A 14,743-nucleotide genomic window follows, 5' to 3' on the forward strand; every position below is an offset into this window, starting at 1 on the left:
ACCAGAAATGATGGATATTCTCTATTAAGGTATTCAAATGCTATTTAATAAAGTGAAAAATTGAAAGCTTGAAATTGTGGTTTTTTTAGAGTATTTTTGAGGGAGGCTGACTGACATAAACTTGTTTGCAATCTCAAAGTTCAAATAATGTTAAATGTTTATGCAGTAATATTGTCAGTAACCTAATAAATGATCACATTTCTATTTTATCACAGAGACGGAGGCTATGAAACGTCACCATCCTTGGGAAAATACTGTGGCTCGAATCTCCCTCCAAGAATCATCTCTCACAGTAACAAACTATGGTTAAAGTTTCAGAGTGACGCCTTGGACTCAGGGCCCGGATTCTCGGCTTACTGGGATGGATCATTAACAGGTAAAGAGCTGAAAGCTGCCATTTCTTGGAGGGTCCAACCTGCTCGGTTTCTTGATTCTTGGATCGCTATGCTCTTATTCATTATTTTTCCTGCTGTATTTTGTCATTACTATTTGTAATAAACTTCAACATTGCAAATATTTCCGAATTAACAGCAGAGATCTTGGTTTTGTTTTTGAAAGACAAAGTAAGGGAGCGTGTTCTAGTTCCCTGGTCTATTTCATCAAGCTGGTCGTCTTGGTTAGGAAAAGGAAAGTACAGGGATGCGAATTAAGTTTAGAGGTTGGCTACTCTCTGGTGATACAGTTTTATTTTGCAACTTGGTTTAAAGAGGTGAAACAATAGCACTAGTGTGATATAGACAAGAAGATTCAATTTCACCAGAAAGAAAAGGAGATGCATCATTCCATCTCTTTCTCCTCTAGGTTGTGGGGGCAATCTCACCACTCCCACCGGCACGTTCACGTCTCCCAACTACCCCATGCCCTACTACCACAGCTCCGAATGCTCCTGGTGGTTGAAAGCCAGCCACGGCAGCCCGTTTGAACTGGAATTTGAAGACTTCCACCTGGAGTATCATCCCAACTGCACTTTAGATTATCTGGCTGTATGTAGAATGTCTCAGTTGTATTATTCACTGCTGTCGTCTCGCCCAACACACATAAATGCATTTATTTCTATTTTTGAGGTTGGGGAAAGGGGAACATTTAAAAAAAAATCCACATAAAAATTTAAACAAAATTAAAAATTTTTTAAAATTTGATGAAAATGACAGCCTTCTAAGCGTATATTATTGGCAGCATGTATTACTGAATGGCTTGGTACACTGAGTATTTAAAAGAGAATGAATATGGGCTATTAAGATATGGTTAAAATCTCCCTAAAGGGGTTAGGAGATTTATCATATTTATTACCTATATAATTTCTATATATGCATTGAAAAATAATTTAGAGGATTATACTGGTGAATTAGAGAAGATAATTGAAGTCATTCAAGTAGACCTTTTTACAGAACCAGCAATTATCCTTGTCCATTAAAAAATCAATCTGAGGGGCTGGCCTCATGGCCGAGTGGTTAAGTTCACATGCTCTGCTGTGGGGGCCCAGTGTTTCCTCGGTTCGAATGCTGGGCGCGGACATGGCACTGCTAATCAAGCCACGCTGAGGCAGCGTCCCACATGCCACAACTAGAAGGACCCACACTAAAAATATACAACTATGTACCGGGGGGCTTTGAGGAGAAAAAGGAAAAAAATAAAATCTTAAAAAATCAATCTGAATAAAAAATATTTTAAAGTGTAACAAATTGTAAACTATGAAATCAAAAAGCAAGAAGGACTACTGATAACAGCTATGGTCTCAGAAATATGTATTAGTCTTTCTTTCATTTTCTTTTGGTGAGGAAGATTGCCCCTGAGCTAATATCTGTTGTCAGTCTTCCTCTTTTTACTTGAGGAAGATTGTCGCTGAGCTAATATCTGTGCCAGTCTTCCTGTATTTTATGTGGGATGCCGCCACAGTGTGACTTGATGAGCCGTGCCAGGTCTGTGCCAGGATCCGAACCTGTAAACCCTGGACCACCACAGTGGAGCACGGGAGCTTAACCACTATGCCACTGGGCCAGCCCCTAGTCTTTAATTTTTGATCTTCACATTTCAACCTGAGTTCACACCCTTACTATTACACACAGCCATAGCTAAAAGGCCAGAGTTCATGGCCCAAGTTTATGGACATTTAAATATAATTTTTAAAGATATTTAGATTCAGGGATATTCTTTTGTTATGACATATATATATATGCCTTTCCCTACTTCTTAAGGATTACAGAGTCCTTTAGATGATATTTATAGCCACAATCATCTGACACTTAAAATGTTTTATTAAAGGTGTATGATGGCCCAAGTACCAGCTCTCATCTGCTAACTCAGCTTTGTGGGGATGAGAAACCCCCTCCCATCCGTTCTAGTGGAGACAGCATGACTTTAAAACTGAGGACAGATGAAGGTCAACAAGGAGGGGGCTTCCTGGCCAAATACAAGCAGAGTAAGTATGCATCCTGGCTGCTCGGGGCCTGTAGCGGGTCTTCCATCTCTTGATGAATGAAACAAACTGAAATAAGCGTAACCCATTGGTTGGAGCAATTGAAATTAATCTTAGCTTCTTATGAGAAAAGTTGCACTCTAGTTGAGGAAGAAATACTTAGTATGCATCAAATTTAACATCATACAACTAAAGCATGTGGAAGCTATGGAAACTTCGGAGAGTATTTAATATGCTGAGATAGTTGCAATGCAGCTAAAGATCACTGTAACAGGTGAACAGCTAGTGGGTTTTCATTTGTATCAAACATTACAATCATCTCATTAGACACTATTCCCTGGTACATAGTATCTTCCACACGATTTTTTTTATCTTATACCTCAGAACGTAACAGTTTTATCAAAGGAAACTATGGATCTTGTGAATCATATGTTAGTGGGCACATTCTTTACTGTGGAAAAATCTGGTCATTATAAAGACGCAATTTTATTTTTATTTATTTATTTATTTTTTTTGAGGAAGATTAGCCTGAGCTACCATCCACCACCAATCCTCCTCTTTTTGCTGAGGAAGACTGGCCCTGAGCTAACACCCGTGCTAGTCTTCCTCTACTCTATATGTGGGATGCCTGCCACAGTGTGGCTTGACAAACGGTGCATAGGTCCACATCCAGGATGCGAACCCATGAACCCCAGCAGCTGAAGTGGAATGTGCGAACTTAACTGCTGTGCCACCGGGCCAGCCACTAAAGATGCCATTTTGAAATCTGCTTTCCCATGAGGCAACACGGTGGAAATAAAGGAGTATTGAACAAGAAATTAAGGGACCCGGGGGTTTGTCCTGGCCCCTAACCCCTGAGAAGGTCACTTTTCTTCTCTGGGGTTCCATAATTTCTTCTCTTAAAAGAGGAGAATAAATTAGGTGAAAATTTAAGTGAAAACTCCCTTCCAGCTCAGAATTAAATACTTTTCTAAAGTTAGAATCCTTTCTAACAAGGTTTCCTTGAGTTTATATTATTTAGTAAAAACTTTGCTTATGTTTTTGAAAGTGCAGTTCCTTGCCCCACTAAATCTAAATTTATCCATAATTTTGACATGATTAGCTAAAAATGGAATGGAAAGTCTCAAGATCATAATCTGAATACACAATATCCCTTTGGACTAGTTGAAAGAGTATTAATGTTTAACCTTGATTATGTGTGAATTTGAAAAGTCACACTCACATCTGGGGGTTAGGCTGAATTCTAGACAGTTTTGAATACTGAGTTTTAAGGATATGTAGCTTTGTTCTTCAGAAATTCATCATTAGCATATGCAAAGTTCTCCCAAATTCTATCAGGATACATCTGTTTGGTTGAATGTATAATCATCTCTCTAATTTTATTATTGCTGTGCTAATTTGTTTCTGATTACAGACAGACTGTTTATTAACAGTCCTTTACTTTTCTTTTTATTCCTGTGATATTTTATTTTTCTCTCATAATTTCAGGACACTGAAGGAGTAATTTAGTGCACAGGAGATACAGGTCCTTAAAGATAAAATCAGAGCTAAGCAGTGAGATTTTCTGTAAAATTTGCCATTTGAAATTGAAGGTTTGCTGATAGTATAATTTCTGAGTGCTGAGTTCAGCCCGTATGGTTTAACGGGATATATTTTCCTATGCCCTGTTTTGTGGTCGTTGAGGCAAGCTGTAGCAGTCTCTCTAATCCTGTAGGTATAACTTCTCATAGGCAGCTAAAACAAGAAAATTATTCTTTCTCTTTTTTTTTTTTTGGTGGGGAAGTTTCACCCTGAGCTAACATCCATTGCCAATCTTCCTCCCTTTTTTGCTGGAGGAAGATTAGCCCCGAGCTAACATCTGCGCCAAACCTCCTCTATTTTTTATGTGGGATGCCTCCACAGCATGGCTCTTGAGTGGAGTAGGTCTGCGCCCAGGATCCAAATCCACGAACCCCGGGCTGCCAAAGCAGAGTGTGTGGAACTTTATCCACTCAGCCACGGGACCGGCCCCAACAAAATTATTCTTTAGAAAACCTTTGTGGACAAAACTGTGACCTAAAGATTTTCAGAGAAATGGTGTGAGGATTCATTCCCCTGCTCCATGCAGCAATGGAAGATTTTAAAGAGCCACAAATGTATACTTTTCCATAGCAAAGTTTATAAATGCTGTTCCAGCCACCTGTCTGGGCGCAGTGTTGTGGTAGGAATGCATCTATGAACCACCGTTTTCAGAGATAACACTTTAAATCCAATGTTTATTTTCCCACTCTCTTTTATTGCGCATCATACAGACAATGTGAAACAGACTTGAGAAAAGGCATACATACGCCTTCTTCAAGTCACTAAATTTGGCTGAATTTGGTGCTGACCCCCAGGACTAGCCCCTGCCTAGAGGTACCTCATATAATTTTGTTGAAAACTCAGTTGAAGAAAATGCCACCATTGGATTGAAGACATTTTTTCAAAATTTACGATTTTCGTTTCTTCTTCAACTCTTTTACATTCTGTCTATTCGTTTGGTACCTCCTGATGACTAACCAGAGGAATAACGGAGCCTTTATTGTGAATTTCATGCTGACTTTAGAATGTTCAACAAAGCCATGTTGTTGCGTATTTTTAGCATTCACGTCGGACTTTGTGTTTTTAGACTGTTGAATTAAAGGTCAAGATTTCTGTCCCTTCCAAATGTTAAAGCTAGAAAAACAGAAACACAGAGGGTCTAATATACTTCCCTAAACAAACAGGTTAGACTGATCTTTGAGTAGTGCTAAGCTATTCTACTCTTCACCAGTTCACAGGACTCTGATGCCTGTTTTAACATAAGCAATTTTCATGACACTTAAAAGTTTATGAATTCACTTAAGTATCATTTCACATTTTTTCTAAATGGATACTCTTTCACTATAAAAATGCTGTACCAAATATGTATATATAATACACATGTTTGTATGCATGCATGTGTGTGTGTATATATATATATATATTCTTAAAGGAAAATCTCACACACATCTTGGAGCAATTATGAGATAGATATATATATATATATAAATAAAATAATGGTTCTTAACAATCATGATTATTTTTTCCAGCATGTACGAACGTGGTGATTGTGAATCGAGCCTATGGCATCTTAGAGAGTATACATTACCCAAATCCCTATTCAGCCAACCAGCGCTGCAACTGGACCATCCAAGCAACAACTGGCAACACTTTAAATTACACATTTTTAGCATTCGAATTGGAAAATCACGCAAACTGCTCCACAGACTATTTAGAGGTACGTATTCTGAAGCTCAATAAATCACTGCATTTTCAGGTCAAATTAGGCAAACCAAGCTAGAAGTCATCATGTTTTGTGGAACCGAGTCCTAACCCTGCCCTACACATCTATAATACGTCAACTACCCCTGGTATTTGAACAGGTGTATTTCCTGTCTCTTTCACTGCATCCTCTTAGTACTAAGGATATTTAATCTACTAAATTACATACATGAAGAACTATCCAAGTTTTTAGGTTTTAATGTAACTTCTGGACTGATTGACCTCCTATTATTTAAATAATGTAGAAGAATGGGACCAGCCTCGGTGGCCTAGTGGTTAAGTTTGACGTGCTCTGCTTTGGCGGCCCAGGTTCGGTTCCCGGTGTTGGGCCTACACCACTCGCCTGTCAATGGTCATGCTCTGGTGGCAACTCACATACAAAAAGAGGAAGATTGGCAAGAGATGTTAGCTCAGGGCAAATCTTCCTTAAAAAAAAAAAAAGAAGTAGAAGAATGACTTCTATTTTTGCTGGTTGTTTTTATGTGTGTTCTCTATAAACAAGAGATCAGAAAATGTTTGGGTTAATGTGGCTATATTTAATACTTAATTTGCCTGATAGTAGGAATCATGTTTTTGATTCTTGTTTTTAAAATTTAAGTTCATTTCAGTAAATTTTTTTTTGTAAAAATGGAAGTTTCCACCAGTAACATTTATTCAACTCTTTATAAATAATGCTATGCAGTAAAAGTTGCTTAAAAATTAGGCAACCCAAAATGTAAGGTCATCTGCCATTTTTACAATAAGATATTTTACTTACAGAAGTTTTTTTGCTAACTTGCATATGCAACTTTTGAGGGCTATAGATTGAAAAATTAGGCAGCTACTCATTTTACTTACTTTATTAATATATTTATACATTCATATATAAAATTATATATTTTATAAACTATTAATTTAGAAATGTTGGTTTCTACTTTCACACTTCATAAAACAATTTTACTCCGACTATTTACATATATTTTGCCATCTAGTTTTTGTCATTAATAAAATCACTTTTTAAGTCATCTAACACATTATCTTTATATCCATCTACATTGTTAATATATAGTACTTTTGAATCCACATATGATATTTCCACTAGAAATCTTTTCTGAATTGACGAGTGCTTGCTTCGACAACGTTAGGGCATTTCCCCCCATCCCGCCTGTCCCCTGACACAATGAGTTAGTGTGTTTCTTTTTAAGGTGGTCGATGATTTTTAGAAGTCTTGCTGGCAAAGACTTTTGACATCAGCACTTATAATCTTTGAGGATATATTCCCAGGAAAAAGTACTTTATCCGTGTAAAATTTTCTTAACTCTCTTTTTACCAATTCTTTTTAAAAAAAACTAGCATTGATTAAGATTGTTTGGGGTTAGCATATCTTTTCTGAATAACATCTTTGTTTTTCAAAACAAAGAAAAGAAAGCTTCTTGCACTTTGAGAGACTTTGTGAGGCCCTGAATATATGGATTCCCTTGTTTTTGAGGGATACATTTTTGGGTTAAAAAACAATCTTGCTTTATATTTAGAAAATTTCCATATCATAAAATTAGGAGCCATAGTGTTTGTCCATTAGAAAGATTTTTTTTTCCTAGTATACAGAGAAAATATGATATAGCATAAAACAAACTTACAAGCATGAACTTGACAACAGTTTTAAAGTCCACCTTCCTTCATCTGGTGTTCAGATGGTCTACACAAGCTCACTAAAGGTGAGCTTGTCTCATTCCATTTACCTGGAGTAGACATCCTTTTCTTGACATGGTGAGATCATGTTCATTCTTTAAGAAAAATGGAAAAGTTGCTTTCCAAGCCCTTTGTTCGTACCACAACCGCAGCCCTTAGTCATATACTTTTACCAGCTGTGATTGTGTCCACATGACCTGCTGCACTATGGACTTTTGAAGGCATGAGATGTGAAGCTGTCTCCTTCTGACTTTGTAACCCAGGCGCCAATGATAGAGTTGGAACCTTATAGGAGTTCCGTAGGTTCAAGTTAAATTGATTATCACAGCCATATTTTAGCATCAGCCTAATGACAGCTATTAATTAATGAGAAAGAACTCAATTCCAAACTAGCCTTTTTGTATAATTCCTACACATTCACAGCAATGCTACCACTCTGAGCACAAACCAAGTAGAACTCACGGCCTTGCAGAGCGTTGCATGTGTTACCATACGCCAGGCACCGTCATAGCAGTTTGATAAAGCACCGTGGGCAAGGTTGCAGAGAAGCAGCTTTTGACATGGACTTTAAAAGAGGCTTTGGCAGAAGGAGTGGGGAGGAAATGAGATGAAACCTTTCCAGAGGCTGTACCCCACCTCTTTGGACTTACTTGAGGATGGAATGGTCACAAAAAGGCCCATCAGATCGTTTTTGGAGGTGTTTAAAAAGTGTCAAATAAAAGATACTTGTTCCAACAACTGCAGAGCAGCTAATTAGAGGCCCTTCATAGATGATGTTACAGCCATGCCATTTATCTTGTGCAACATTGATGGTGAAAGCAGCAAAAATACAGAATGAGAACCAGAAGTTCGGTGAAGTCTTCCAAAGAATGACACTGTTGCCAGAGGGAGGAGATTTTTTCCATCTCTGTAAGCCAAGGGGCAAGACCAGAGCAATTGCTACAATGGCTGGTCTATGATAGAAATTTTAAAAGTACAAATAACCATTTAAGAAGGAAAAAGCCACAAATGCACAATCTAATTTTCATTATTTTAATTAATTCTAGTTAAAGGGTTTTTCAAGTGACGTAGCCAAGTCCCAATTGAGTGATTGTTGCTGCAGCCAGAATTGAGTTATTTTGAGTTATTAAAACTGAAACTGTGAAAGGACTTGATTAGGTCCTCGTCAGACATGGTGCCCAAGCTTGCTGAGAGGTGTGGGTTGGTAAGGATCCCATTGGGAAGCTAATCCATCCTTTATTATTTTGTCCTCTGGGCAAAAAAAAATGATTCAGATTTGGAAATAAAATAGTCAACGGGAGGAAATGTCATTTGTGCAGTCATGGGAAGTCAACCCTAAGGATTCTTTCTGTATTTTACAACTTGATTTCATTTTTATTTTGTGTCTGAGTCTCCTCATGGAAGAGATTTCCAATAGGTGATGGAATATACAGACAGAAGTGATGGATTGGGGAGAAATCAGCAAGAGAGGTACAGGAAAGCTAGAGCATGTATTAGGTCAGCAGGAAGCACGTGCTGAGAAGAGACAGGAGGAAAATTATGAGGTTATGGTGTCATGGAAGGTGAGGGAAGAGAGTATAAGAGAAGGTAACAGTGACCAACAAGGTGAGATGCTCCCAAATGGTCAAGAAATGTTAAGGTTGAGAGGTCTCCCTTGGAGATGAATGTGACTCTGAGCAGAGCAGTGTCTGAGGGATGGAGCAGGAGCGAGACCGTAGTGCGAAGAGGCACGAAGGGGAGAGAGTGAGTGTGGACTGAAGGCTGAGTCCATGAATTCACTGTCCTAGGTCTAACAATGAGATCAGCATAAGTCATGGCCTGTTTTCTCCAATCCTCATCCTTTGTTTCCCTAACTAGTCCTCATATGGCATGCTCTCATGGAACACCCTCCTCTGCATGTTCTCTTGTATGTCAGTGTCTCTTCAAATGTGGCCCTGGATTGGATGCAACACTCCAACTAACGTGGTTAGGGCCAAGGATGCTGACTCATACACTTCTGGTATTGTAAGCTGAGGTTAAATGGGTGAATTGTTAGTCAAGACATAATGTTGGACTGTATTAAGACTATAATCTTCAGGTCACCTTTACATGAATTATAATGGTTTCATAACCATACATAGGATATTATTCCTAGTAAGTTATATTTGACTGTTTTACCTGAAAATTTTTATCACATCAGGTTCCTCTGTATCCTGATTCTCTGGTCTGTAGAGCATTATTCATTTGCATATAGACCCCTTGGCCATTGGCCTCTTCTTGAAAGATTGATAAAAATGTCAAACAAGATGGTGCCTGTTTCAAATACTCCAAAATGATAGGTTTCTTTGGTTAAAATGATCCATTATTGAACCCTTTTGGGAGAGCCCTATTCAAACAACTTGGTAATAATAATAGCTGATCTTTATTGAGCACTTCTTATTTGCTGGGTAATTATCACAGCAACACTGCAATGTAGGAAATAGTATTATCCCCATTTGACAGGTGAGATGATTGAGGCAAATACAGGTTGTCCACAGTCACAAAGGTTATAGGTGACAAAGCCAGGTACTTTCTCCAAGGCACTGTGGCTGAGGGCCATTGCTCTAAGCCATAACCCCACACACTCTCTATCTGTACTCTCTTTCATGGTTTTCTGTCACCCTTGGAGGTGGCATGAGAGACTGTCCGTGGAGCCCTTGGATCTACCACTCTAGTGACACTATTGCAAAGAGAAATTTATGTTACCTTAGCATGACTTCATCATAGGTAAGCAATGGTCATTTATTATAATCACCTCTTTCTTCATTACATGCTGACAAATTATTTTTAGCATCTGATTTAGAATTTTTCCAAAAATTACTGCCAATCTTACTCATCTGTGAGATTCCGGAATAAATCTTTTGCACATTTGTGAAGTCAAACATCTTCTCTTGAGACCTTGCAATCTTCCTATTTTTCTTTGTTCACTCTTGGTTGCAGGTACGCATTCAGACTAAACCACATGGGAAAGATTCATGTTTGTGAAAGGACTGCTCCTCTGAGGGAAGTAAGAGGGCTCATGACAAACAGAACAAACTGAAAAGCCAGGAGAGGGCAGGTACAAAGGCAGCTCAGTGGATTCTCCCCTCTTTCTTGGCTTTGTTCCTTCTCCCTGCATACGGATACTCCATTCCCATCTCTCCCCTCAAAAGCTTCCTTGGAGTTTCTGCAACCTCACAATTTTAGCTACAGTACGGCCACCCCAACCATGACTTTACATGACCATTTACCTCAAGTGCTTACAACCCAGGTGGCTAATCTTTTTGAGGCTGACAGCAAAGGCGTGGATGCTTATGGATGGGCGCCCCTTAGGCAGTACGAGCAGCTCTGGCCAGGAGCGGTGAGGTCCAGCCCTCCGGCCAGCATTGCTCACAGACCATGTGTGTGGGCTGAGGCAAAATCTCTGAGCAGGCGCTGGGGCTCTGCTGGCATGCTAAAGCGCCTCGCAAACACCCATGAATTCAGCAGGACCACAAAATTAGCTCTGTAGGAACCGTCCCTTTCAGTACTGCAGGATGTAATTCACTTCAGCCTGAAAGAATTCATTTAAAGGAATTGACTGTCTTATCTTCTAAATTGGATGTCAATGTCTATTCTTCCAGTTTAAACATCCTCCTAAGCATGTGGACTTGTCCTTCATCATGCTGTGCTATCTTCTGCAAGTGTCAGCCCAATTCATATTTTTATCTTTCTTTGGCCCCAGTCACAGCTTTAGAAAATAGACATCCTTTCCAGCTGTGCTGTTTCCCAAAGTTTAGCTAATTTCTATGTGTGCCGATAAAATGGTCAGAAAGCTCCTATGTAGCTCCATGGGTTTCTTCTTGATTTCCTCAGAGGTTTCCCCTTTTATTGCCCCCAAATTTATTCCTGACTTTGTGGGCAGAATTTAATTTTTTTAGAATTTATCGTTTTTCTTTTCTTTTTTGCTTCTCTTTTTTCTTTCATTTTTACTTTTTTTGGTCCATGGGCTCCTATCTTTTTTTTGAAGTCTGACTCCCTAAAACCTTAGGCCCATCACCGATGTATCCAGTCATCACAGGTTCTAGGGGAATTGATCACTCTCCCCTAATGTTTTGGTCATGTCTACATTAACAACCACTTCTCTGCTGGCCTGTTAGTCTGGAGTAGCCCATGTCTTCACTATTTTCTTTACTTTTTGGGAGAGGAAAGTATATAAAGAATTCATCAAGGGCCATGCTTTTCTCAGAACAAGACATCTAGGAGATGTCCAGGAGATTAAAATTATCTCCCCATTGCCACCTTTGTGTGTCTCTTTTTGTTGCACTTGTGATGATACATTTCTTTCGTAAAAAATTGCAGTCTCTACCGAGGAAGAAGCTCATGGTGGAGGATAAAGTCCCTATAACTGGCTGCTGAATCTGGTGGCATTCCAGAATCTTCTAGGGATCCTGTTAGAAAAACATATTCCTAGACCTCACCTAGCAGGAGGTGGAGGTGGGGGCAGATGAAAATCCCTGGGGATCGCAAGGGAGCGAGCGCCCCACAAGCCCTTCATCCAGCACTTGAGACCACTGTCTGTAGTCCACTTCCACAATGACAGCACATTTTATCCTCACTTCATAGCTCTTTCTTGGGGGCTTATAAATATTTCAATGGGTGTCTACTTATCACATACCTTTGAGTGCTATTAAATGTTTTTTTTTAATGCGTCTTACTTTTCCATGCTATAGCTGAATTATATGCTTCATCTCATCAAGGCCTGGTGCTACTGTAGTTATTTTTATTTCATTATGCAAAAATGCCAGATTTACTTTGCAATTTTTGTGTTCTGGTTCTAAGCTTTCTCCCTCCTTTCTGTATTTGGCACCTTCGCCACTATCATCTTCCATAAGATCCTTTCATATCTTTCTATGCCTTCCCCATTTCCATGATGTCAGTTTCAAGTCCTCTTGATTATGTCAGTGACTTCTGTCAAATGCATTTCCCTCCAGTCTTTATAAGATTCATTTCATCTCTTGCCAAACCCTCTTTCTGATGTCATCCTGTTCACCAGATGTTTATATCATTGTTTTTTACACTCTCATGTGCTCCTTTCCATTGCAAAATACTGTGTTTCACTGAAAGAATGGATGAAAACATCACCAATGTCCCCGAATCTTTCAGTCCTACACCTATGTTTTCTCAGTCTGTAACCTGAGCAACCTTTCCCCACCATGACTGTGAAGTGTCAGGCCCATGTGATATTGTAATTAGTTGAGGTAATACTGCCTGTTGTTACGAAGAAGTCCTAAATTCTCAGGTGCTTAACACAATACAAGTTTATTTCTCAGTCACATCGGCGTCCAGTGCAGGTGTTTCTTGCCTTCCACATGGTGATTCAGTAACCCAGACACAGGGGAAGTCGATGTGGGGAAACCACTGTTGACGCAAATAATCTATAACTAATCTATAAATCACAATTGGGGTGAGTTTATTATGAGCCAGATGTGAACACCGTATAGCCTGGGAGAGTCCTTCGACAAAGGAATGGAGCACTCCAAAGAAGTGGGGTGTACAAAGAGGCTATATACCATCAAAGAGCATGTACCACATATGATTGAAACGTCCCTTTTACAATAGTCACGAGACTGCTCTGTCGGCACAGTGATTGATGGACACAGCAGGTCGTAGGTCTGCTGTCTGGGTGGACACAGCAGGGTGGCAGATCTGTTGTCTCGAGCTGGGTGGTCACAGGTGAGCACAGCAGTCAATTCCTGGTCTAGGGAGAGATGCTTATCCTTAAGGAACTGCCAGTGTAGGGGAAGTTGCACCTCTATCCTAAGGCCATTTGTTCTTGTCTTTGGGACATAGCAAATGCTTAAAGCAGATATACAGTGCATGCTCAACAGCCATGTCAGGGCCTTTTGGAAAAACAAGGTCAGGCCGAATCAGGCTTACACCAAATGGCTTCCTCATATACTCCAGTATGTCCTATTGCTTGCCATTTATCACCACATGGCTGTCTCTGCCACAAATGTTGGTAGATTTTCACAAATAAAGAAACCTGTGTTCTAATAAATTTAGGAAATGCCATGTTAAACACAGTTAAACAGTTTGTTGTTTTGTTCTGCTTTTCTGTGGTGCTTCCTCAAGCTATTAGTATCCTATTAGTTGCATATTTATTCAACGTTCACTCATTTATCCATTCACTCAGTCATTCAAATACGTTTTAGAGATGTAGGCCGTGGAAATATACCTGTTTTAGCCTCAGTTTTCCTTGTCTTCATGGTGGAGACAGATGTTAGTCAATTTATCTCACAGTACAAATTTAATTAGAGCTGGGTTAAGGAGTATTATGGGGTGCTCTGAAGACATGAAGTGGAAGGACCAAGCTCGTCTGTGTGTCTGGAAAGGCATCCTTGAGGAAGACCCAACAAGGTGTCAAGGAAGCTGGAGGCTTCACTAGAGGAAGTTGTGTCTGAGGAACTGACACTGGTGAAAGTGGTCGGGACAGATTTTTATCAGGAGTATACAAGTGCAGCAGGGAAAGAGGATCCACTTCAGCCTGTCCAGAGATGACTGGGCATTTTAAAGGGAGAATCAGGGAGCAGGGAGGGGGACCCACAGGGGCTCGAGCAGAGTCAGGATGTGAGCAATTATAAGGGATGGTCAGCGTTGATGTGCTGAGGCCAGCTGTGTCTGTTAGCTGGCGGTGATGGAAGTTAAGAGTCTTCCTCCCACAGAGACTGGGGGACAAGCTTTCATGATGATTACATTTCAAAGGTATGGCTTTCACATCCCTGAGAAAGACACTCCTGAGTTGTAGGAGATACATATACATCTCAAAACGACTCAGAGGATTCACCGTTGTAAGCCTTTGTAGGAAGTGATCTAAGAAAGGATGGTCAGGGGCCATCCTCAGACGGTGGCTGGAACAAACAGTAAATGCTTTTGGCAGCCTTGAACTTTCTCAGGCAGATACTGTAAGGGGGGCTAGGGTCATCTTAGGGATGTGGCCTTGAGCTGTTAGAAGCTATGTTAGTGTTTAAGTCTTTTAATGTGTGGGGGGTGAGTGGATGAAATCATTTGTGCTGAGAGCCTATAGTTTTGTTTTGTGTTGCTAAGGAAGATTAACCCTGAGCTAACATCTGTGCCAATCTTCCCCTATTTTGTAGGTGGGTTGCCCCCACAGCATGGCCATTGACAAGTGGTGTAGGTCTCCACCCAGGAACCGAACCTGGGCCGCCAAAGCAGACTGCACCAAACTTAACCACTAGGCCATAGGCTGGCCTCAAGAGTCTATAGATTTTATAGGCCAAGTTTGAGGCCTAGTTGAGAAGGCTAGAGTTGGGTCAAAGAGAGAATCTTTGTCAGAACTGA

At 40.0% G+C, this 14,743-nt stretch overlaps 1 protein-coding gene across 1 annotated transcript in view; it reads left to right on the forward strand.

Annotated features, from left to right (window-relative positions):
• Positions 1-14,743, forward strand: part of CUBN (cubilin) — a 256,083-nt gene that overhangs the window by 65,732 nt on the left and 175,608 nt on the right. Inside the window, exons 24-27 of the mRNA XM_046679623.1 lie at positions 216-376; positions 802-983; positions 2,263-2,419; positions 5,506-5,693. Coding sequence (XP_046535579.1) covers positions 216-376; positions 802-983; positions 2,263-2,419; positions 5,506-5,693 — 688 coding nt within the window. The remainder of the gene's footprint in view (positions 1-215; positions 377-801; positions 984-2,262; positions 2,420-5,505; positions 5,694-14,743) is intronic.

Source organism: Equus quagga, chromosome 12 (assembly GCF_021613505.1).
Source record: "Equus quagga isolate Etosha38 chromosome 12, UCLA_HA_Equagga_1.0, whole genome shotgun sequence".
NCBI classification, from domain to species: domain Eukaryota; kingdom Metazoa; phylum Chordata; class Mammalia; order Perissodactyla; family Equidae; genus Equus; species Equus quagga.